A 25,467-nucleotide genomic window follows, 5' to 3' on the forward strand; every position below is an offset into this window, starting at 1 on the left:
TTGTTAGTCTGGCTAGTGGTCTATCTATTTTGTTGATCTTTTCAAAGAAACAACTCCTGCATTCATTGATTTTTTTAGGGGGTTTTCATGTTTCTGTCTCCTTCAGTTCTGTTCTGATCTTAGTTATCTCCTGTCTTTTGCTAGCTTTTGAATTTGTTTGCTCTTTCTTCTTTAGTTCTTTTAATTGTGATGTTAGGGTGTCAATTTTAGATGATTCCCACTTTCTTCTGTGGGCATTTGGTGCTATAAATTTCCCTCTAAACACTGCTTTAGCTATGTCCCAGAGATTCTGGTACATTTTGTCTTTGTTCTCATTGGTTTCAAAGAACTTATTTATTTCTGCCTTAATTTCGTTATGTGCTCAGTAGCCATTCAGGAGCAGGTTGTTCAGTTTCCATGTAGTTGTGTGGTTTTGAGTGAGTTTCTTAATCCTGAGTTCTAATTTGTTTGCACTGTGTTCTGGGAGACTGTTTTTTATGATTTCTGTTCTTTTGCACTTGCTGAGGAGTGTTTTACTTCCAATTATGTGGTCAATTTTAAAATAAGTGTGATGTGGTGCTGAGAAGAATTATATTCTGTTGATTTGGGATGGAGAGTTCTGTAGATGTGTATTAAGTTCACCTGGTCCAGAGCTGAGTTCAAGTCCTGAATATCCTTGTTAATTTTCTGTCTTGTTGATCTGTCTAATATTGACAGTGGGGTGTTAAAGTCTCCCGCTATTATTGTGTGGCAGTCTAAGTCTCTTTGTAGGTCTCTAAAAACTTGCTTTATGAATCTAGGTGCTCCTGTATTGGATGTATATATATTTATGATAGTTAGCCCTTCTTGTTGCATTGATCCCTTTACCATTATGTAATGCCCTTCTTTGTCTTTTTTGATCTTTATTGGTTTAAAGTCTGTTTTATTTGAGACTAGGATTGCAACTGCTTCCTTTTGCTTTCCAATTGCTTGTTAAATATTCTTCCGTCCCTTTATTTAGAGCCTATGTGTGTCTTTGCACGTGAGATGGGTCTCCTGAATACAGCACACCAATGGGTCTTGACTCTTTATCCAATTTGCCAGTCTGTGTCTTTTAATTGGGGCATTTAGCCCATTTAGATTTAAGGTTAATATTGTTATGTGTGAATTTGATCCTGTCATTATGATGCTAGCTGGTTATTTTGCCCATTAATTGATGTGGTTTCTTCATAGTGTCAATGGTCTTTACGATTTGGTATGTTTTTGCAGTGGCTGGTACCAGTTTTTCCTTTCCATAGTTAGTGCTTCCTTCAGGAGCTCTTGTTCGGTTGGCCTGGTGGTGACAAAATCTCCCAGCATTTGCTTGTCTGTGAAGGATTTTATTTCTCCTTTGCTTATGAAGCAATTCTCTTGCCTTGGCCTCCCAAAGTTCTGGGATTACAGGCATGAGTCACCATTCCTGGCTCAATACGTGTGTGTGTGTGTGTGTGTGTGTGTGTGTGTGTGACTGAGTCTCACTCTGTCACTTAGGCTGGAGTGCAGTGGCGTGATCTCAGCTCACTGCAACCTCCACCTTCTGGGTTCAAGTGATTCTCATGCCTCAGCCTCCTGAGTAGCTGGGATTACAAGCATGTGCCACCACATCCGGCTAATTTTTGTATTTTCAGTAGAGATGGGGTTTCACCATGTTGTTCAGGCTGGTCTTGAACTTCTAACCCCAAGTCATCCACCCACCTTGGCCTCCCAAAGTGCTGGGATTACAGGCACAAGCCACCATGCCCGGCCCTGAGCCACTGTGCTCAGCCCTATACTTTTTATATGCATGTATTTGTATTTTCAGTTTGAGCAAGGCAGCAATTTTACTTACTGTTCTTGTTTTAGACATTTTCATAGTAAAGTTTGAGGAAAGGAAAGTCAGTAGTAATTTGTAGAATATAGAATTTTTAAGTCAATTCTTTATATATCTATAGCCAAAGAGACAAACTCTCAACAAATCATTTCCAAATTTAATTTTTAAAAACTTACTATAATTAATAAATACCAATCTGTAATCTATAATTGGTTAATAAGTGTTTATTTGTTGCTACTTTGAACTTAAACATAAGCTAGCTGCGTATTGTAAAATAATTTCTTCTTACAAACAGATTATGACCTAGTAAGGCATATATAGTATGTACTGAGGAAATTAAAATGTAGAATTAATTTTACAACAATTCAAGATAACATTTAATAATGTGTTTGTTGTGTGGTACTGACTACAAATGAAATGATAATTACTGCCATGGGGACCTTAATTAATTCTGATTTTTTGGTTTACAGATTTTTAAATATTCAAATATGTTATTGTTGAAAAATACATTTTGTCAACTTTTCCATTGACAAAATGCATTGAAATTTTACCATGCTGATATTTTTGAAATTACCCTTGGGGTAGAAATACTTGTAAAAAAATCACTTAACAAATCATACTAAAACCCTTTAATTTTCAGGTAGTAAAATCTCTATGTATGAAAAACTTAAATATAGTATTGAATGTGAGGACAATTTGTTCTCTAGCTTTATTTTGTGAATTATGTGCTATTTTATGATTTTTGTTGTTATTTATTAAGAAGTGGCAGTATCCATATACGCCTATAATTTGTTGCTTGTACTCCACATAACGCTGCTTGTTTTTCAAGTATCGGTCACCATAAAAGGGAAGAAATATTTTTCCTCTCAGTAATTTTCCACTGATATACTTCAGAATTTACTTTTATTCTTGCAATTTATCATTAGAGTTCCACTACGAATAAAGTCCCAGACTGAGTTTGGGGAAAGTAATACTTAAAAAAATAAATAAATAAATAAGAGCTTATAGTCTTATGAGTGAAAATTATTAACTCTGTATTCTAAATGACAATTAAATGACATAAATTTCCAGTATTTTTCTGTAGTCTGTAATAAAATGGATAGTAGAATAGTCTAGTTTTCAACTGATTTGCAGTTGGGAATGAGGAAACAATTCACCCTTGAAGTTATTAACAGCATCTGAGTATTCACTGAAATGTCCTCAGTTCTCTACTGTGAACTTGTCTTGGAAACTAACTCAAATGTCTGTGACAGCAGTTTCCTTTGTGCAACTGCAACTTGTTTAAAAATTTAAATGCAAACAAATAATTCACTGCAATATTTAAATAATTATTTATTGGAGATGATGCACGTATCTTCTAAGACAGACATCACTTCTTTTTTTAATTTTATTATTATTATACTTTAAGTTTTAGGGTACATGTGCACCATGTGCAGGTTAGTTACATATGTATACATGTGCCATGCTGGTGTGCTGCACCCATTAACTCGTCATTTAGCATTAGTTATACCTCCTAATGCTATCCCTCCCCCCTCCCTCCACCCCACAACAGTCCCCAGAGTGTGATGTTCCCCTTCCTGTGTCCATGTGTTCTCATTGTTCCATTCCCACCTATCAGTGAGAACATGCGGTGTTTGGTTTTTTGTCCTTGCGATAGATTACTGAGAATGATGATTTCCAATTTCATCCATGTCCCTACAAAGGACATGAACTCATCATTTTTTATGGCTGCATAGTATTCCATGGTGTATATGTGCCACATTTTCTTAATCCAGTCTATCATTGTTGAACATTGGGGTTGGTTCCAAGTCTTTGCTATTGTGAATAGTGCTGCAATAAACATATGTGTGCATGTGTCTTTATAGCAGCATGATTTATAGTCCTTTGGGTATATACCCAGTAATGGGATGGCTGGGTCAAATGGTATTTCTAGTTCTAGATCCCTGAGGAATCGCCACACTGACTTCCACAAGGGTTGAACTAGTTTACAGTCCCACCAACAGTGTAAAAGTGTTCCTATTTCTCCACATTCTATCCAGCACCTGTCGTTTCCTGACTTTTTAATGATTGCCATTTTAACTGGTGTGAGATGGTATCTCACTGTGGTTTTGATTTGCATTTCTCTGATGGCCAGTGATGTTGGCATTTTTTCATTTGTTTTTTGGCTGCATAAATGTCTTCTTTTGAGAAGTGAAGAAAGACGTCACTTCTAAGAAACTTTTTGTTTTTTAGTTCACAATTTTATTGACAACTTACATTTATTTTCTTCAAAAGAAAAATAGCAAAAGCCTACTTTGGTGGCTATTTTTGGAACTTTTCACACAATAAGTACAATAAAATGTTTCTTAGAGTATAATTTTTAGAAAAGTAATGCACACAGGAGCAATCTTTAATGCACGTAATAGCAGCAAACTTTTTGTCACTAAGAAAGTCCTAGTTACCTGATGTAGTCTGGACTTTGAGCAACATAGGTCTCGTGTCCCAAATCTTCCATCGAGGACACTCAATGGAATAAATACATAGTAGAGCATCCGGGACAATACATTTATTATAAAATGATGCATGGTTAAACATCTGGAAATTATAGAAAAGTAAAAAAGGAGAGCAAAAAATCTCCCAATCTTAGCAATCAGAGATAGTTATTGTTAAAATTATTGTGTATTTCAATCTAGTATCTTATTTTTCTAACTTTCCACCTATATACAAATTGAGATATCATACATAACATTTATATATTTACTTTTATATAATAAAAACTCATATTAATAAACTTCAAAATCACGTTTTAGTGACTGCATCATAAGGAATATTATCCATATGTCTATAAGCAATGAGCATGTTGGTATCATTTGCTTACTTAGTATACTATTTTTAATATTCCTCTCAAAAAATTAAGAATTATTTTCAAATGTATTTATTAAAAGTATAATTTTTGAAATTATTATTGTGTAATTACTAAAAGTGTCAATGTTTTCATACAGTTAATGGATATTTACATTTCATTTTAGAATTAACTGTGCATTATTTTATGTTGATTTCTTTAACCTACCTTTTAATTTTTTATTACACATTTCTTAGTCTATTAAATTCATTAAGCTTTTCTTAATCTAACTTTTAATTTTTGTAAAAGTTGATCATGTCAAGTATCTATTTAAGAGAATCTATTTTATTTTTAAGAAAGAAAAATTTATGTCAAATCCAAATATATAGAATATCTCAACAAAATGTACAAATACCTTCAATTAGATATAAACAAGTAAAATTGAATGATGTGGTCAACTTAGTTAACAAAATCATAAATGGTTGATGTGTTAACAGTAGCACTAAAGCATTGCTACCAACAAGAGTTAACATCTAAAAGTTGTATACTACTTTCCGACATGTGTTATTTAAAATGTGAACAAATCTAGTATCATTTAAAGTAGTAGTATTTAAAGATTACAACTGCATAAGATATTTATGTCCATGCAGAAATGAAGAAAGTAGAATGTGTACTTGTTCACATAACATGAATATAATGTGATATAATACACACACATATTACATATGGATTGAAGACTGGGAAACTCTCACCACTCCAGTGATAATTAGATCTCAACATTGCTTTTAAAAATTTCACCTCTTGAAACAATTTTTTATTCGAAATGGTTAAATAGATCATTAAGTCCCATAAAGGGCTAACGAAGAAAGTGAATCTTGATCCACATGATTGAAAGTCAAAATTCTGAGTTTATTCATTTATCAAATCATATCTTTGGTAAGTTATTTTTAAGCCCCTTCACTTGCAAGGCAGTGCCAGGCTCTTAGAACTGAGGGGTTATGCATTAGAACAGATGGCACTTTCAGTTAGAAGTCACCTATTTTTAGTACAGAGTATCTAGTTCATATCTATAGAAATTATATCTATATAATTGTTTAGTCATACCCTTAGTAATAAGTCTATATTTACACGAAGAATCATACAAAAACTTTTTCTAAATCATGCCCCACCCCTTGCCGTTAAAATGAGGAATGAAAATCTAGATCCATAGATGAAATTCACAGATGGGATTTTGTATCTGTGATTGGCAGTCTAAATGAGATTCAGGGTCAGACACGCAGCACCACTGGCAGAGATAAAACATCAAATGAAAAGTCAGGGGATAATGGCCGGTTGTGCATATCATTCTTTTTCCTCTGCTTTCAGGCAGATACACACTGTAGCGGCTGCCACTCACTCTAATTACTAGACCTGGAGTGACACAGCAGGATATTGCTCTCTGAATTGCTAAGCATCCTTCAGGCAAAGACAATAATTACAATATTCTGATTTCAAAATGATAATATTTTGGGCTCGATACTGTGGTATAAGTGGATCAGAATACAAAATTGATTTTTAGAACTGCACCATGCTAAATGAAGCATCTTTTTATTGTGCCATTTAGTTACTTCTGCCACTTATATGTCATACAGCCATGTATATGCATATTAATGTATGGTATATTTACATGTGCGGTATGTAATTTTAATGTGCTTTGGTGGGCATATGTGTATCAAGAAAGATAACACTTTTAGAACATCCCTGTTACTATTGACTAATTGTTCTCAAACACTTATTAGATTTAATATCTCTGGGATTGATTAATGTAATATGTACTTTTTGCATAGGTAAGGGTGAGAGACAATTAAATGACATAAATATAATATTTACAACATTTCTACTTTTGCCTAACACAGTGCTAGTATTTTTTATTGCTTTATTTTGTTGAATTCTCACAAAATTTGACTAAGTATGTATAATTGTCTCTAAAGCATGATCAAGATGAGTAAGTTTCAGACTCCTCCCTTATACCATATACAAAAATCAACTCCAGATGGATTAAAGACTTAAATATAAAACTCAAAACTATAAAAACCCTGGAAGACAACCTAGGCAATACCATTCAGGACATAGACACAGGCAAAGATTTCAGGATGAAAATGCCAAAAGCAATTTCAAGAAAAGCAAATATTGACAAATGGGATCTAATTAAACCAAAGAACTTCTGCACAGCAAAAGAAACTACCAACAGAGTGAACAGACAGCCTACAGAATGGGAGAAAATTTTTGCATGCATCTGACAAAGTTCTAATATCTAGCCTAATCTATGAGGAACTTAAACAAATTCACAAGAAAAAAACAACCCCATTAAAAAGTGGTCAAAGGAAATGAACACACACTTTTCAAAAGAAGACATACATGTGGCAATCAATCATATGAAAAAAAGCTCAACATCATTGATCGTTAGAGAAATGCAAATCAAAACCACAATAAGATACCATCTCACACCAGTCAGAATGGCTATTATTAAAAAGTCAAAAAATATTAATAACAAATGCTGGCAAGGTTGTGGAGAAACAGGAACACTTATACACTGTTGGTGGGCATATAAATTAGTTCAACAATGTGGAAGACAGAGTGTTGATTCCTCAAAGACCTAAAGACAGAAATACCATCTGACCAAGCAATCCCATTATTGGGTATATACCCAAAGGAATATAAGTCATTCTATTATAAAGATACATGCACACATATGTGCATTTCAACATTATTCACAATAGTGAAGACATGGAATCAAACCAAATGCCCATCAAATGACAGACTGGATAAAGAAAATGTGTTACACGTACACCACGGAACACTATGTAGCCATTAAAAAAAGAACAAGATCATGTTCTTTGCAGGGACATGAATGGAGCTGGAGGCCATTATCCTTAGCAAACTACCACAGGAACAGAAAACCAAATACTGCATGATCTCACTTATAAGTGGGAGCTAAATAGTGAGAACACATAGGCACATAGAGGGGAACAACATGCACTGACTGGGGCCTATCAAAGGGTGGAAGGTGGAAGGAGGGAGAAAATCAGGAAAAATAATGAGTACTAGGCTTAATACCTGGGTGATGAAATAATCTGTACAACAAATCCCCATGACACAAGTTTATCTGTATAACAAACCTGAACATGTATCCCTGAACTTAAAATAAAAGTTTTTTTTAAAAAAAAGATCACTGAGTTTCCAGAAGTTAAATAACTCCCTGGAAGTCAAACAGCTAGTATAAGATAAAACTGTGATTCTAGCTGGGTTTTCTTTGACTTCGAAATCTATGCTTTTTCAGATACAAGTTGTTTAAAGCAGGGGACCCCAACCCCTGGGCCCCACGGTAGGAGGTGAGCCAGGGGCAAGTGAGCATTACTGCCTGAGCTCCTCCTCCTGTCAGATCAGTGGCAGCATTAGATTCTCACAGGAGCAAACCCTGTTGTGAACTGCACCTGAGAGGGATCTAGGCTGCCCGCTCCTTATGATAGTTGAACTAACGCCTGATGATATAAGGTGGAACAGTTCCATTCCGAAACCATCCCCCCCCACCACCCCATTTGTGGAAACAATGTCTTCCACAAAACTGGGTCCCTGGTACCAAAAAGGTTGGGGATCACTGATGATCAACCTAGAGTGGAACTAGACATGTAAAAGAATCACTGTTTCCCTAGTAGTGAGATGTTCGCTGTAATATAAGGAGGCTAGTTTTATTTATTCAAAAGATTTGTCAACATATGGAAACCTATTTGATATAGTTTTTTGAGCCCTTCCTCTGTTCCCATTTAGTTGTATTAAAATGTAATGCACCAATACTAGTTGTTCAACTGGTTGGCTTATAGTTATTGCGCTTCTCTGACTTATCACCTGTTCCAAAAATTTATATCAATGCTAGAATAGTTGTCCTTCTCAACCTAGAGCATTCATATAGAATTCAGAGGTCACTAAACTTTAATGCCTGTAACTTTCAGAACTATGTGTGAACCAGATTGAGTGTGAAATAATAGTGGGTGTGGTGCCTGTTGTAAACTGGAGCCTGTAAACTCCTTATAAAAGTATTTAGATCCACTTACAAACAAACAAACAAACAACATCTTAACCAAACACAACACTCAGATATGAATTAATTCAACCCAAGGGATCAAGTATACAACACTGCATGAAAATTAAATGTTGATAGATATTTGAGTACCTTAGAAGTTAGTATAATATTAACATATTATCAGGATCCAGTTAAATACTATTCTATTTCTTTAATTATTCCTTCTGTGAGCAACACTATTTTCAAAAACAGTGAAGGGGTGCAGGCTCTGATACTTGTCTTCAGAAATACTCCTTTAAACATAAAAGGTATAACGAAACCATGCCTCAAGACCTGTTTCAAGGTCAAATATGGTTATCCCTGTTTTGTAAGTGGGAAAATTAACTCACTGGGGAAACTTAAATGTGCTATGAAAGACTTCTAAGAAATTAAATTACATGCTTTGGAAGTCTAGCACTTCAAAGTTGATATTAGAGATTATAAAGGTTTTAAAGTTCATGAATTGTTCTTTGGGGAAAAATACTAGAGAAACCATCAAGATTTTGCACAGAGGCACTGCGGGGGTTTCCTCAAGCTCACCCTTAGGTGCGAGAGCCATTGGGGGTGTTGATCTGGCCTTCGTGGCTGTCCAGGCATGTCTTCTTCTTTCCTACCTCCTCTTTGTTTGCCCTCCTGAAGTTGTGATCTCGGGGGATGAGGTTCCTCTTCCAGAACAGAGGTGTAGAGAAGAACCTCTGGGTCAAAGGCATTGCATGTGGCTCTTTACTCTTTCCTGTAACTCCCATATCCAATCACGATGTCCTGGTGACCTCTGTGTGTGTGCACTATGAAGTGCTCAGACTGTTCCACGCTTGCTTCAAATGAAAGGCCAAACTCTGTGGACCACTTTTCCACCTTCTCTGTCTTTCATTTTGTTTTTGCTGTTTCTCCCTATTCAGCAGCTTCACTTGAATAGATTGGATTACGAATTGATGCAGGCCTGTGGGTTGTTGCTAGGACAAAAAACCCAGGCTTTGTTTAGAAAATGACATTTGTTCTCCAGCTTTCTCCTGAAAGCATAACAGTCTCTCCTTTTTAAAATTTTTCTTTCCACTCAGAAACCATGGTAAATATTTCATCATTGGGTAGAACTTAGTGCGGGCTGTATTAGGCACAGTCTCTGTTTCAGGGGTTTTTCTGGAGGCTGATGATGAGGAATCTCTGGATGCAACTTCAGCTGCATATGTTACTGTGTTTTCACAGGAGGCGATCGAGATCGGATGACAGCAAATCATGAGAGCTACCTCCTCATGGCAAGCACCCAGAATGATATGGAAGACTGGGTGAAGTCCATCCGCCGAGTCATATGGGGACCTTTCGGAGGAGGTGAGTGTACTTTAAAATAATGGAAAAACAGAAAGGTAGACCAAACCTGTTCATCCCTTTCCCCCAGCGAATGTTACTATTAGCTCCTGTATTCAAGTGGGTGAATGTTAAAATAAATTGTAAATCGTTCAACATTATTGTTAGACGTATGTCTTCGTAAATACTACAAGTTTAATTTAGATCATGTATAATTATAACGAACCTTCTTCTGTGAATATGTTGAATGATAAAAATGGGTGGGTTTTTTTTTAGTTTTGGATTTTCCCATATTACCGGCAATACACTGTTATGGGACTCATACTGTAAAAGTAGATTAGTTAAGAACATCTAGATATGAAGTGAGAAATTTATGACTAGTGGTTCTGGAAGATATCTCAGCCCCCAAATGCTCAATTGTATCAAAGAGGAATGCCAAAACTTTTGATAATAATCTGATGATTAGTGGAGTAAAAACATCCTTCAGATCAGTTAGGTGTTGGTAAATTTGAAAGTAAGTTTTTAAAAGGTTTTAGTTAACACAGTGTTGAGAATGCACCATGTCAAGAATGAGCTAAAAAGGTGCTATGCATAGAACTAAACAAAGGAAGAAAAGATAAAAGATGTGATCTAGGTATGCCAAGAAATAGAAAGTAGAATCATATAAACAGAAAAAGTATTTAACGAAAATGAGCAAATGGACCAAAAAAATAAAAGCACAAAATTTTTTATCTACAACCACAATATATTTCCAAGAACATAATGCCTAATTTTTATATGGTGATATAGTTTAAAATAAATTGTATTAGGTCAAATTCACACTTTATAAACAATTACAATCCTTATATTTATTTTCCATTCTTTTGTATATTGTCAACACCCTGAATTGAGATAGTGATTTTTTTTTTCTCTAAACAGATCGGACACTTCTTAGGCTGACTGACCATTTTATATTTTAGAATAACTTCAAAAGCTTAGTTTTAAAAGTTGGTAAGTTGAAGTTAAAATAGTAAAGATTCATTGAAAACATGATATTTTACTAGATTAATGGCACATGTTTGTAATATGTCTATGTTTTAATAATATCTTCTATTAAGGAAAGGGAAGGTTCCTAACCAGGATGACCATTCATTCCAGTTGCCTTAGTAAGAGCGGTTTACAACTTTTTTCCCAGGCTAATTACTGGTTGTGCTACCTTGCATTCCCACGGTGTTCTAGTTTGGATGACAACACATACGGTTACCTTATTCATAACCCAGAATGGCTAGCAAGTGACTATGTAAAATATTTGAAAACACCAGCTGAATCCCCACTCCAGTACCTTAGCAGAGGATTCCTCATAGTTATGCAGTAAGGAGTCCCCCTTTATCCATGGTTTCAGTTGCCACTGGTCAACTGCAGTCTGAAAATATTAAATGGAAAATTCTAGAGATAAACGATTCACAAGATTCAAGTTGCACGTTGTTTTTTGTAGCATAATGAAATCTCATGCTGTCCTTCCCAGGATGTGAATCGTCCAATTGTCCAGTACATTTACGCTGCACACACTACCCGCTGCCCATTAGCAGCCATCTCGGTGATCAGATCGACTGTCAAAGTATCACAGTGCTTGTGCTCAAGAAAGCCTTGTTTTACTTAATAATTGCCCCGAAGGGCAAGAGTAGTGATGCTGGCAATTTGGATATGCCAAAGAGAAGTCATAAAATGTTTCACTTATGTGAAAAGGTAAAAAATTCCTGATTTAAGAAAAAAAAAAGTTGTATGCTAAGGTTACCAAGAGCTATAGTACAATGAAATATCTTGAAAGAGAGACCATGTTCACATAACTTTTATTACAGTATATATATTGCTATAATTGTTCTATTTTATTAGAATATTGTTATTGTTGTTAATCTTTTACTGTGCCTAATTCATAAATTTACTTTATCATAGTTATGTATGTATACGAAAAATATAGTGTATAAAGGGTTCAGTAATATCTGAGATTTCCGGTGTCCAGTGGGGACTTTTATCCCCTATGGATAAGGAGTGGCTACTGTACATGAGAGACACATACTCATCTGGTAATGTTTGCTAGCACCTCCAGGGTGAAGGGTTTGTGGGGAGCCTGAGGATGAATCTTTTCAAAGCTCCCGTTGTCTCTAAAGACACTCTTCTCCCCTTTATAATCAGATTTCTGGAATTCCTGAGTTCAGAAGAATCTTTAATATCTACTGAAGAATATATTTTTGTTGAGGGATTATTTATATCAAGTGTTAGTTATTTTCTCCCCTTTCTCCTCTTCCATCTGTGACTTCCTGAAAAAAAAATGAATACCATCCAGTTAATTTATCCAAATAAATGGCCATGGGCAGTCACATCAACCCAGAAATCTCAGAAATAATTCCAGTGGGACTGGGTGAGCTGTATATGTGAATCTTCAAATTCATGAACCTGGAAGGGACACTCAAATAGTTGATTGGTCTATAAACTTTATTATATGAGACCTACTTCAGGGATTTTACAAATGCTTGATTTGAATTTACATTTAAAGAGATGTATTTTAGCATATAGCACTCATAATAGAAACAATGCTTCAAAGAATAAATATTCTCCTGCCCTCTTTGTTTAATAAGTATTATGAGACTGCAAGGCAAGCTTTTAAAGTATTCATTTAATTTGTAAGAAATCCTTTGTGATTTCTCTGAATATCAGAGTTTGCTAAACAAAACAAAATAGAATGTTAATACTGATAAGCGATCCCAACTGTCAGCCATAATCTTGGGTTTCAGATGATATATTAATCTAAGGTTTCAAATGTTCCTATTAATATTCATAAATTCTGTTATTGATTGAATTTTAAATAAATCTTATAAATTTTAGTTTTAAACAATAAAGTTATATGACCCAAAAACCCTTTTACTTATGTTACACTGTGTATTACGTTTCCACTTAACATTTCATTGAAATTAACTTTTCTGCCGATTTGCAATATTTTAAAACCACTGTTTTAGTTTAACCTCACATTTTGTGGACTAAGTCTTTAAGACCCAAGTAGGATGAAAAACTTGCCAAGTGTCACACTGTGAGAAGCAGAAGTAGGAAGAAAACCCATGTGTTCCTCCTGCTTTATAGCAAAATAGTGTGATCTATTACTTCTACTGTGGTAGTAAAGAACCCACAATTATAAGTCCATGCCTTATTGATCGTATATTCTTCAGTATATGAAAAATAATAAAAGTTTTTAAACATACAATAATTAGAATTAATATAGTTTTATGAGTCATTCAAAAGTACTAGAATTGATACCATCGAGCAATTAGAAAAAAAAATCTGAAACAACCCAAATGTCCATCAACAGAAGAATGAATAAACAGAATGTGAAGTATCCATAGAATGGATTATTATTAAGCCATAAAAAGGAATGAAGTACTGTTACATACAACACCACGAATGAAGCTTGAAAACATTATGCTAAGTGAAAGAAGCCAATCACAAAAGAGCACATTTTATGATTCCATTCATATGAAAGTATAGAACAGGGAAATGTACAGAGACAGAAAATAGATTCGTGGTTGCTTAGAGCTGGGATGGGGGGATGAGGGGGTAACGGAGAGATAGCCAAAAGATACAGGTTTATTTTTAAAATGAAAATGTTCTAGAATTAACTGTGGTGATGGTTGCAAGTATCTGTGAATATAGTAAAAACCATTGAATTGTACATTTTAAACTGGGGAATTCTATGGTATGGGAATTATATCTCAATAAAGCTGTTTAAAAAATTCTGAATTGTCATAATCACCCTTCATAAGAGAATGCACTTTCCCTTCCTATCTTAGTTATGAAACCCAGGCCCTGTTAATACTAAATGAAAAGCACTTGATTAGATGGTATCTGTAAGGAAATTTAGAAGAGGAGGTGACATATCACTCTGATTTATCAGTCACAGTATACCACCTTTGGATATGTTTTAAATATATCTGTTACAAAGAGGGCATTTCATTGTGGCAATTTTTTAACCTGTGTTTTTAAAAAGCTAAAGTTTTTCATGAGGCACTTAAGCTTATCTTTATTCAGGTTGCACATATATGCAAAATATTCCCTCTTTGCCATTACAATAATAGACATTAGATTAAAATATAGGAGACACCTGAGGAGCTTGTCTAGTTCTTCAGTCTCCTATAAATTAAAAACTGTTAGGTGGAAATGTAAATAAAATGTAGGGTTTTGGAATGATAGGCCTTTCCTTCGAATGAAAATGAATTTATAAAGTACTCATATGGGGCAGGGAACCAAGGGAAACGTGAAAAGTGTTGAATCTACATAGCTCAACTTTGTGCTACCTGCTGAAAACCCATGCACAGTTGCTCCTCTAGTAATAATGCTAATTGAGAGGCACATGGTTTCTGCATAAAAGTCAAATTCAAAAATCTGAATGTCAAACATTTATTTAGCCTTGGGAAGGTTTAGTTTTCCCTCCTTCCTTCCTTCCTTCCTTCCTTCCTTCCTTCCTTCCTTCCTTCCTTCCCTTCTTCCTCCCTCCCTCCCTCCCTTCCTCCGTCCCTCCCTCCCACCCTCCTTTCCTTTCTTCCTCCCTCCTCCTTCCCTCCTTTCCTCCCGTCCTTCCTTGTGTATTTTTATACTGGGTTTCTGTTCAATTGTTTTTGAGGCAATATTTATGGAAGTGTCTAGTCCAGAATCTGAGATCTGAGGAGAGTGAAAATTCATTAATAGTTGTTTTGTTTTGTTTTGTTTTATTTTGTTTTGTGTTTTTGGAGACGGAGTCTCCTTCTGTTGTCCAGGCTGGAGTGCAATGGCGCATTCTCGGCTCACTGCAACCTCTGCCTCCCTGGTTCCAGTGATTCTCCTGCCTCAGCCTCCCCAGTAGCTGATATTACAGTCGCCTGCCACCACATCCACCTAAATTTTTTTTGTATTTTTAGTAGAGATGGGGTTTCACCATGTTGGCCAGGCTGGTCTCAAACTCCTGACCTCAGGTGATCCACCCGCCTCAGCCTCCCAAAGTGCTGGGATTATAGGTGTGAGCCATTGTGCTCAGCCCAATAGTTCTTGTAGCTCTGATTGCTTAGCCTAATGTTAGCTACTGCCAAAATCAGGTCTTTCCTGTATATTTCTGCCTCCTAATGAAAAGAGTTGATTCAGAGACCCAGCAAGGCAGTAAGAATACTATTTGTGAATAATCCTTACAATGAGTAATTGGTATGCAGGCAGACAGAGGTTAATTAAGAGGCAACGTGGTCAGGCAACGTGCACAGACCAAGTGCACAATCTTGGATATGTAGTTTTACTTCCCTCGCCTTTGGTTTTACTCACTTGTGAAATAAGAAAATTAGAAGAAAAAAATGCTTTCACTTCCTGTGAAAATCCTGTGATTACAGGAGTTCCCTGTAGATCAGTGTTCAGGTCAGTGGATTTTTCTATTGGCTGAAGTGCTTGAAGGGCAGCACTGTCTCTGTCTTTGTGGTGCTGAGTTACACTTTGTGGTTCTTTATTTTCTTAGCAGCGTGCTGTGACACAGAAGGTAAAATACCATTTGAACTGCAGGGCAGAACTAAATAATAATAATCCTTTCAATGACAAAAGGTTACCTACATGGGCATGCTAGTCAGAGTAATGATGTTTTTAATGGAAAGACATTTTTAATACTCCTCATGGTCTTGTAAAGCTTCTGCCAAATGGCTGGGAAGGAACACAGAGGCCTTGGGGGTCAGTTGGGGTTAAGGCACTAGCATTCCAAATCAGTTCATGGAACAACCAGGTGGATGAATGATTAACCCAGCAAGTAAATTGTTCAGTGAGTAGGACTGAGAGACTTGGTGGACATGGGGGCTGGGGTGCAGAAAGTACGGGCAAGAGCATGGAAGAATGTTGAAAACAGAATTGGTTTGCAAACCATGCCTAGAGAAACATATATGTGTGTGTAAATACACACACAAATATGTGTTGATGTGTTTGCAGCTTTACCCACAGACTCTTTGCCACTGGATTTTAAACATTTTTCTGTTTTACAGACACACACATACACGTGTATAAATATGTTTTCAGGGTATGCATGTTAAATCAGTGCTCACAAATGAATTCAATTACAAATCATTTGAAAAAAAGTAAAACTTGTATGGGAGGAGAATAAATGCAGGTATGAAGGGGCAAAAAGTTTACCCCCTGGGGGTTGATTTGGTGCCCTGTGATTTCTGGAGGGGCTGAGCCAGCCAGCTGTAAAAGTGCTACACAAGACAAGAGCTGGGAAGTCAACACAAAGTCAAAAGAAAAAGAAAGGAGTTTGTACCGTAGCGTGGCATTCTCCCTCCTCCCCTCATCCTGTTGTGACTGCACCTGCTGAATGTGACCGGCGGGCACTGGAAGCAGCCGCAGCCACAGCCTTGGTGAGGAGCAACCGCAGCCCTGCCAGCTCCCTCCCAGTTCTCATTGAGAAAAGGGGAGACGGAGCAGGAGGAGGGGGAGGAGATGCTCCCTGCAAAGCTGCCTCCCCCCACAGATCCAAAGAGCCTCTTGGAATGGGCACTCGACTGTTCTGACGTTGTGATTCTCTCGGGAGTTTGAAGACAGAAAGGAAAGGGGAGAAACCTGCAGAGAGCATCAAAGGATGAGGGGTGCTATAAAAGAAGCAGGGGAGTCCTTTGAAAGAAATCTATCATGCACTGAAATGCTTTCTGGAGAAGGTGCCATTATTTTCCTCCCCTCTTGCTCAGATGAAAGGAGCCAGCAAGGACAGTCCTGAAATATTCCTCAGGGGACTTTTTGTCATTGTTCTTCTTTCCTCTTGCACAGAGCTATTTGCTGACCTTTCCAGAGGAATCTCAGTCCAGCTGAGAAGACAGTTCTTAATAAAAACAAAAAAATGCAAAAACCAATTCCTGCTGTTTGAATGGGAATGGTAGCTTGCTTGCTGCAGTTCTTTTCCTGTGACATTTTGGAATGTCTGCAGAAACTTAAAAAAAAGAAAAAAAAAACCTTAAAAACTCCCTGGATTAGGCTAGAGAAAAGGAAGTTTTTTTTTGCTAAACAGGAGTAAATGAGAGGTGGTAACTTATCCCTAAGCCAGGACCTGGATGATCAAAACCTTCAAATTCTAGGAATCAGCACTTCAAAAATAACAAATAAACAAGCATGAGGAGTGGCTGTTGGGTTTCGCTCAGAGGCAGGTTTTAAAGGAAGCCAAAACCGGGTTCAGAACTTCAGGCCTGTACGATGCCTGAAGACCGGAATTCTGGGGGGTGCCCGGCTGGTGCCTTAGCCTCAACTCCTTTCATCCCTAAAACTACATACAGAAGAATCAAACGGTGTTTTAGTTTTCGGAAAGGTAGGTAGATAATATGTTCATGTCCTTTTTATAAATATAAATAATATTATCTTAGGCTTTAAGGTCTGTTTATGCTCAGATAAAATGGGAGTTTGGAAACCAAGAGCTTAGGACTGTACAAGAGTGATTTGTGCGTATCCTTGCTTGTCTATACTTACTTTCTGAGGTTCATTTAAATGTGTATATTATTGTCTGTGAATAGGTGGGGTAGGTGGGGCTTAAAGAATAGTGATCCTATGGGGATCACCTTCACTGACAGGGGACTAAGTAAGCTGGGCTGACCGTCCTCAGAGGAGGGGCCAGAGTGATCTTGGGCCCTTCCTAGACCCAAATCAAGCAGCCACGTTCTGACCCCTCAAAACAGGGCCCTCGCAAATCCCTGTGCTGTGTTCCCGTCACCTTGTTTTGATTCTGGCTGCCTGTGCTTGCCTCACCTCCCCTGTTGAGAAAAATTTGATAATCGAATTATTCGTGCTGACCCATTTTCAAGAGGCTTTCAACCATATTGATGAATATTTGCTGGGAATAGGAGTCACCCTGACATTTCAAATATATCACAAGGTGGCACTGGGAGAGGACAAAGATAAGAACTATCAGGAACAGGGGTGAGAACATAGAACAACTTATGATCAGTAAAAGAAACTAAGACATTTCTGAATTGACTTATTTGGGGGGAGTTAGAGAATACAAAATAGGTAAACTAAAATGTTTTCAGGAAAAGTTTATGGATCAAAATATTTATAAATATCTTTTTGCTTTAAAATAAGAATAATTAAATGGAATGGCTGTTTAAGTAGAAACTAAGTAATTATAATGTTAATGACATGTGCAGTAAGCTAATAATTTAGTCAGGTGCTGAGTTGAATGACATCTAGGGTTGTTTTTTCTCCCCCACATCTTTTTTTGATTTGCCACCCATTAATTAATCTTCCCTAGTTAGTAACTAACAAAAAAAAATAATAAAAATCAAAATTGCAAAATACAGTGGGAACTTTTTGTTTAAGGAAACCATTGTTCCTGCAGAGTGCTTTCCTTTGCGTAGCTAAGACCTGGCAACAATCACCGTCATATATTATCAGCAAGGATTTCAGGTGTTAATTTACATTCCTATCTCATCCACAAAGATAATTAAATGAGAGATGCATGTCTCATATTTTTATAGATCTATAGGGATTTTCTGAATACCATAGGATTGCATCATTGGTAAAGAAATTAACAATGACAGAAATTTTTAAAGGCTCAGGGACGAATTGCTTAAAGGATAGTTTCCCCTTCTAGTTCCCCAGCCCATCAGAAACTAAATTGGTTCTATGCAAACACGACTTTTCAGGGTTACTGCTGTCCATTTGTAACATGAGATGTTTGGAGGATTATTAATGTATCTTTAAAGGACTTTTTTTTTTTTTTTGGCCTTTGTCACCTTCCCGTCTCCCATAGAATCCTTGTGAACACACTGCTGTTCCCGATGCCTTCCTCCCTTTCTCCTTAAATACTAAGCCGGCAAGGCAGTGCCTGGGAAGAACATTCGCATGGAATGGCAAATGGCCAACACCGGGTAGGGCACAGCTTCCATCTATCCTCTCCTGGGGGGCTATTTTTAAAGGCTGTCCTTTTCTCTTCAAAGCCTTAGTAGTTTGGGGAATGTCCAGCATTTGAACCAGGATGAAGAGTTTTTTTATTTACAAAGCTGTATTCTGTCGAAAGGAGAAAGGAGAGGAGGTGCAGGAAGCGTTCAGCGGTTTTACGTTTCCTTTCCATTCTCTGGAGCCCGCTGCATCCCAGGCTCTCTCTGTTCAAGGGCTGCGTGCCCACAGTTCTACAGTGGGGTCCTGGGAGCACGAGCGCTCAGCTGCTGCAGCCCCAACCCGCCGCCACCTTGCTCTTGCTGCACTCATCACTCAGGGCAGCAGCAGCATGACGCACAGGAGCTTTACATCTTTCTTGAAGGTCTGGCCTTGAAAAGAATGAACTCGCCTCTCAATTCTGGGTTCCTAAAACCATGCCACCTTAAGAAGAGTGTGTTCTTTTGTGCTTTATTTAATCTCCTGGGTACTTAAGTGTTTCAAGAAGTGGCCTGGGTTTCTGCGTTCCTCTCCCAAGCCTGTCCGAGAGCATCAGCTTAAGTCATTTTAAGGAATGCAATAAGGAGAATGTGTGAAGCCAGGAAAAATGCCTAGAGGTAAAAAAATGTTGACGTGGCTACTTTTCCTGATCCACATGTAAAATATATATATATATTTTTACTATTGTCAAAAGTAGGCCAACAGCAGAGGAGACATGCTGCACTTCTAGCGGTTTTAGAAATGCTGTCAGGATAAAGTGTGGAGTTGAGTAAAAGTTTCCAGAGGCCTGGTTACATTAGAGCTTGCATGTTGTGCAAGCTGAAACTCACCTCTCAGAGCACCTTTCTCTTCCAGACCTCTTCTGTCGTTTGCTGCCCTTTCAACTCTCATTCTTTGTTTGGGTACTAATTAAGGTCACTGAAAATGATTTCCCAGTGGTTTGAAAAATCCAGGAACCAAGAAACATCTATTAGGCAGGAAGCTCGGGATTGTGGTGCTTTGAATTTATGTTCCCCTGAGATAAAGATTATAAGTGAATTTTTTACCCTGTTGATTTTGAAACTACAATTTTTCTTTACCTCTATAATATGACTGTTAGCAGTGTAACCGATCCCTTGATTACCTGGGAATGCATAACACTGCGGTCTGAGCACTGGGTCTAGTCATAAGAGGCTAGATTCCTTGATTGTTGTGATCCCAGGATGCTAAATTAGATTTTTAAAGTCCACCTCTATCTTGATTTTTTCATGAACTACTCCTTTCTTGGAGATAAGTTATCATCAGGTCCTCAGTGGCTTTTCCTACACAGCAGCCACTTAGTGATCATTCACCATTGCTTCTTCTTTATGTCTTTCCAGCTCCATTTCCATTTCCATCACCTTAGCTCTTTGTGCCTTTATTGCTCCACGTATGCAACTTACTTTAACCTAAGTAGTGGCTTTTCAAGACAGCATTCATCCTCACCTCTGTGCACCCCCAGCACTCTTCACAGATTCCTACAACACACAAGCCATCCTGTGAAGCATTTCCCTGTCTGTATTTCTAAAACAGTGCTGTCAAGCAACTTTCCACAGCTCAAAGATTTTTATGATCCCTTATTGCTCACAGGAGGAAGTCCTATTTCAAGTAACTATAAAGGCCCTCTAACAAATTCTAACAATTCCCTGGAGTATAAGCCCCCTAATTCCCCAGACTATTTCATCCTTTCTCCTAAACACGTCCTACACCACTTCTTCATGTCTCTTCACTTTGTTTCCTCTGCTATGATGCTTTCTTCTCCATTGTCTATCTCAACTTTATGCTCTCTTCAAGGCATCACTGGCTCTAATTTCTTCAGCAAGCTTTCTCTGTTTACCAATTACATGCTCCTAACTCTATAGCTCTTATGTTTTATTTTTATTTATTTATTTGTTTGTTTTGAAATGATCTCATTCTGTCATCGAGGCTGGAGTGCGGTGGCGCAATCTCGGTTCACTGCAACCTCCGCCTCCCGGGTTCAAGTGATTCTCCTAGCTCAGCCTCCTGAGTAGCTGGGATTACAGGTGCCCGCCACCACACCCAGCTAATTTTTGTATTTTTAGTAGAGATGGGGTTTCATCACGTTGGCCAGGCTGGTCTCAAACTCCTGACCTAGAGTAATCCTCCCACCTCGGCCTCCCAAAGCGCTGGAATTATAGGCGCAAGCCACCACGCCCAGCCTACAGCTCTTACATTTTACATATGCTGATTCTTGGCCACTGTATCCTAACAGCCACCTTGAGGTGCTTTATACGCATTTGTAGTATACACACATGCACATATGCATGCACACACACACACACACACACACATTCATTCCCAAAGTGGAGAATGGCAATAGGTCTGTTCAATCAGGGATTCAAGATTGATTACAAACTGGTGAGGTACAGTGTTACTATCTGTCTATTCCCACAATCCATGCGCAATAGAATGTCTTTACAGTGGTGGTGGACAAGACCAACATCCTCTTTAAAATTTGTTGTACGTTATATATGTTGTAATCACATTTATGAAAATGAATTTGCCCAACAAAACACCACTATCCAAATCTATATAATTTTAAACTGCGTATAAATGACTAGCTCATTAATTCATATATCAATGTTTTATGGAGCCTCTACCAAGTGGTGCTGGGAATGAGAAGGTAAACAAACAGGTTGTCTCAAATCTATGAATTCACAGACTCCTTGGAATAATGAAACATAAATAAGTACTTTGTGATAAGCACCACACCAAATTATCTATTAAGTTGTAGGTGCCCCTGAACAAAAGGCTGACCACAGGCTCCTGTGGAAACCCAGTGATTCACATAAGCTAAAGGAAATCGGGTTTGGTCTTTGAAAGTTACAAAAAGACATTTTCCCCCATGTGATACTAAGACAATAGTGAGAATGCCTTGGAAAAAATTATGTTTGAATTCAATTAACATAACATAGTGAAAAATGAAAGACTTTTAGAATCATGTGGAGCTGTGTTTGTATCCCAAATCTGCCACTTTCTAGATGTGTGACCTCAGACAGGTCACCTACCATCTTCAAATCTGTTTCCCTGTTTGTAGAAAAGGGACCCCCTTGTAGGATGTCTGTGAATGCCAAATAAAGAAATACATGCAACTTGCCTGACTTGGAACCTAGCGTGTATAATTGCTCCACTGGTCAAAGACCTAGTCCACTGGGTCGCTATGTACACCTTCTAACACTTTCTTAATCCTTCCTAGCATTTATTATTCTCCTTCCTTCCCCACTCTGACTTTGAAAAGAGTAAAGATTCTATCAACATTCACTGGTTATGATAGACCCTGAGCTCCTTGGAGTAAAGGCTTTCTATCTATATAATATTTTGTGGCCACTTAAAAAGTTTGTGATAGAGTGAAATAAGCTTTGCCTTGCTTTGTTTCTTAGTTCTGTACTAAAATGGATGTATTTTACTTTGATTTGCCCATTTGCTATGGGTGAATGTTCATTTTAATGGAAAATTCTTACCATCCTGGTGATACCAGGATTTATCTTGCTAGCAGAGTTGCAGTAAGCAGAGGATAAGTCAAGGCAAATTCCCACTATGGCTGAGTATGTGATCTACAGACAAGAAGGGATAAGGAACTCAAAATTAATGGCACGACCCAAGAACTATCAATGAGTTTCATTTAACATTGGAATTATTCATTTATTTTCTATAATTGGGCAGGTAAAGTGTTTTGTTTCCATGCATGCATTTATTCCATAAATGTTTATGGAGCATCTGTGCGTCACCCATCTTGATAAGTTCCAGGGACATAAACAAAAGGCCTTGACTGTGGTAAAATAGAATTAAAGCTTTGGAGTCCTTTATACCTGGGACCAATCCCAGTGTGATCCTTGTGTCTGTGGCACCTTGCCTAAACCTCTCTGAAGCTCATAGGATAGATATATAGTATGTAGCTGCTTTCTAATATTTATTATAATAATAATAAATGTAAAACAATTATTTCATTATAATAAATGTAAAAATAAAATCCTCTTTTGACTAGTCCAGCACAGGTTAGGCATCTAAATAAATAATTTCCATGCAAAATGTTAAGGAATAAAGAAACATATCAAGCTTTGGGTCCAGAGTAGGGGATGAGGCAATGGAATGTCAGTAAAGACTTCACAGAAGATGTATGAGTTGACTCTTACAGGATAAGGTTTCCTACACTGACTTACAAAGGCAGGACCTACCTTCTAGAAGGAGGCATGAAGACATGACAAGCAATACATAGTTCAGCATAGTTTGAGAGCATATTGTTTGTGACGAAGCGGAAGAAATGAGAGTGGAGATGCCACAGTGCCTGGCACACAATGGATGCCATCTAAACATTGTTGACTGAATGGAGGATGAAGAGGCTGAGATCAGCTTGTGGGGATTTTATTTTATAAAAAGGAATGTGGTTGCAAAGACAAGCCAGTGGGCATCATTGGAAGAGGTAAAGCAGAAGAGTGGCATGATCCGATTGAAATATTACGAAGTCCACCATGGCAGCACTTGGCTGGATTGGGAACTCTGCTCTTCAAAAAATCATGGAAGAAATACTGAATATCTAATCTAATGCAGTGGTAAGGAGCTTGGAGGTGACCAGCATGGTGATTACATGAATAGCTTGAAGGAAGAGGAATGTAGGTTGATTCTCAGATGGCACTTCAATGTTTTGGGGAGATAGCTTGTACTGATAACCAAAATTAGGATTAAAAGACACAGAACAGGTTTTAAAAAAGAGATGACTTATTCAGCTTTAGAAATTTTGAGTTTGAAAATGTTTGAGCTATCCATATTGAAGGTTCTACTGGGCACCTAGAAATCCAATGCTGGAGATTATAGCAATAGCCCAAATTGAGATACAAACCTGAGAATAATTAATATGTAGTGAAATTAAGTGGAGTCTAGTAGAGTAACTGTATCAGGTAAAGTAAAAACGGAGCTGAGGACAGAACCCAGACAACTATTAAAGAGTGTAGTAGTTAGCATAGTCAAGAAAGAGACTGACAAGGGCATTGAGAGGCAAAAATCATGTAACATGGGACGTGTCAGGAAGAAGAAGGAGACTGACAGTTTTAAAGGGAGTGAGACATGAAGTAATACAAAGAACAAATTTGGCTGTCAATGATTTGCCAACTAGGAAGTTATTGGTGACCGTAGAAAAAGCCATTTTATTGTTTTAACTGAGTCAGATATCAAATTGCAAAAGTTAGCAAGTGGATGGAAAATGATGAAAAGGAGACAGAGTCACATACTTCACTGGGAATTGAGGAGCAAAGAGAATATGTAGTTAGAGGGCACAGAGTCTAAGAAGGTTTAGATTCATCTTTGCTTATTTATTTTCAAGAAGAATGAAATATGAATGTATCTATAGCATCACAGTCACTCACTTCACAGGCAGCCTCTAGCTATTGGCTCTATAAATCACATGTAAAGGGGGATCCTTACAAACCCTGAAGGCTGTGGCGGTTTCTCTCTTGCGTGCTCCACTGGAAACAGCCACCTACCAATATAATAAATTCACCTGTGTGACTTACATCCTCAGTCCAGTGAAAAGTCACATCCTCGGTGATGCTTTATGACACACCAATGTACTTTCACAGGGAGGGAGGGTAGGCATGGTATTCATCACCGCCCAGAAATACTGGGGATGGTTTTGTCAGAGTGTGTGAAAACTTGCTGGGAGTTTAAATGGACATAGCTGGAACTGTTTGCGTGGCCCACATCCCAGGGAATATTGTAAATAGTGTGTCTTTTCTTCATGCTGCTGGCTGGGGGCAGCACATGACCTTTGTGCTTTTATGTTAATTTAAAATTTAAAGTTTCACTGCTCCCTCAAGGAAATTTTTAAATAAATCTGTTTTTTTTTAAATGATTTTTCCCATCAATAGCTTTCCTCCCAAGGAGCATTCTTATGCAGAAGGGCAACCCACATCTACCATTTTAAGCCAGAAGTGTTTGGCACACTCTATTTCCAGTGCTACAGAATGGGGAGTACACGTCTATTAAAATTCTTTACTCATTCTTTGCAAGACCAGTTCTACAGCAGAAAATTCATTTTTCCACAGGAATTTTAAATCATATGTACATGTCTACATGCCCTAAAACTTTTTTATATATTATACTGCTGTATTAAAGGCATCAGCTTTATATAAACGAAATTGCTTTGGGGGGCAGCATGCTCATTGAAGCTCCAGAGTATTTTCCTTCTCTTTTTTTTTTCTGACCTCCCCCAATTCCCAATTTATATTTTCTCAGCACAAATTATTTATCCTAATGTGATGGGAGGAATTGAGGTCAGAAAGCCAATAAATGGCAGGTGTCTTCCTCCATTGCTGTTTTCAGCCATTGTGCATACTACACAGTATTCTGTAATAGCCACTGAGTGGCTCTGATATCCCACTGCCTCGAACAAGCCTTAGCTCCACCATTTACTGCTGTGTGACATTTGGCAAGTTACTTGACCTTTCTGTGCTTCAAGCTCCTCCTCCTTAAAATGCAAGGAATGGTGGTGCTTACCTCACAGGGTGTTATGAGTTTTAAATG

The 25,467-nt window shown here is 37.6% G+C and overlaps 1 protein-coding gene across 5 annotated transcripts in view; it reads left to right on the forward strand.

Annotated features, from left to right (window-relative positions):
• ARHGAP24 (Rho GTPase activating protein 24) overlaps positions 1-25,467 on the forward strand; it is a 528,695-nt gene that overhangs the window by 439,853 nt on the left and 63,375 nt on the right. For 4 of the 5 annotated variants that reach the window (XM_003811243.7, XM_063603558.1, XM_003811242.5 and 1 more), the window contains one exon: positions 9,931-10,053. In XM_003811243.7, coding sequence (XP_003811291.1) covers positions 9,931-10,053 — 123 coding nt within the window. Of the gene's footprint in view, positions 1-9,930; positions 17,351-25,467 lie in introns of those variants that run through there. The other variant, XM_003811244.6, reaches the window with a different exon arrangement.

Source organism: Pan paniscus, chromosome 3, assembly GCF_029289425.2.
Source record: "Pan paniscus chromosome 3, NHGRI_mPanPan1-v2.0_pri, whole genome shotgun sequence".
NCBI lineage: Eukaryota > Metazoa > Chordata > Mammalia > Primates > Hominidae > Pan > Pan paniscus.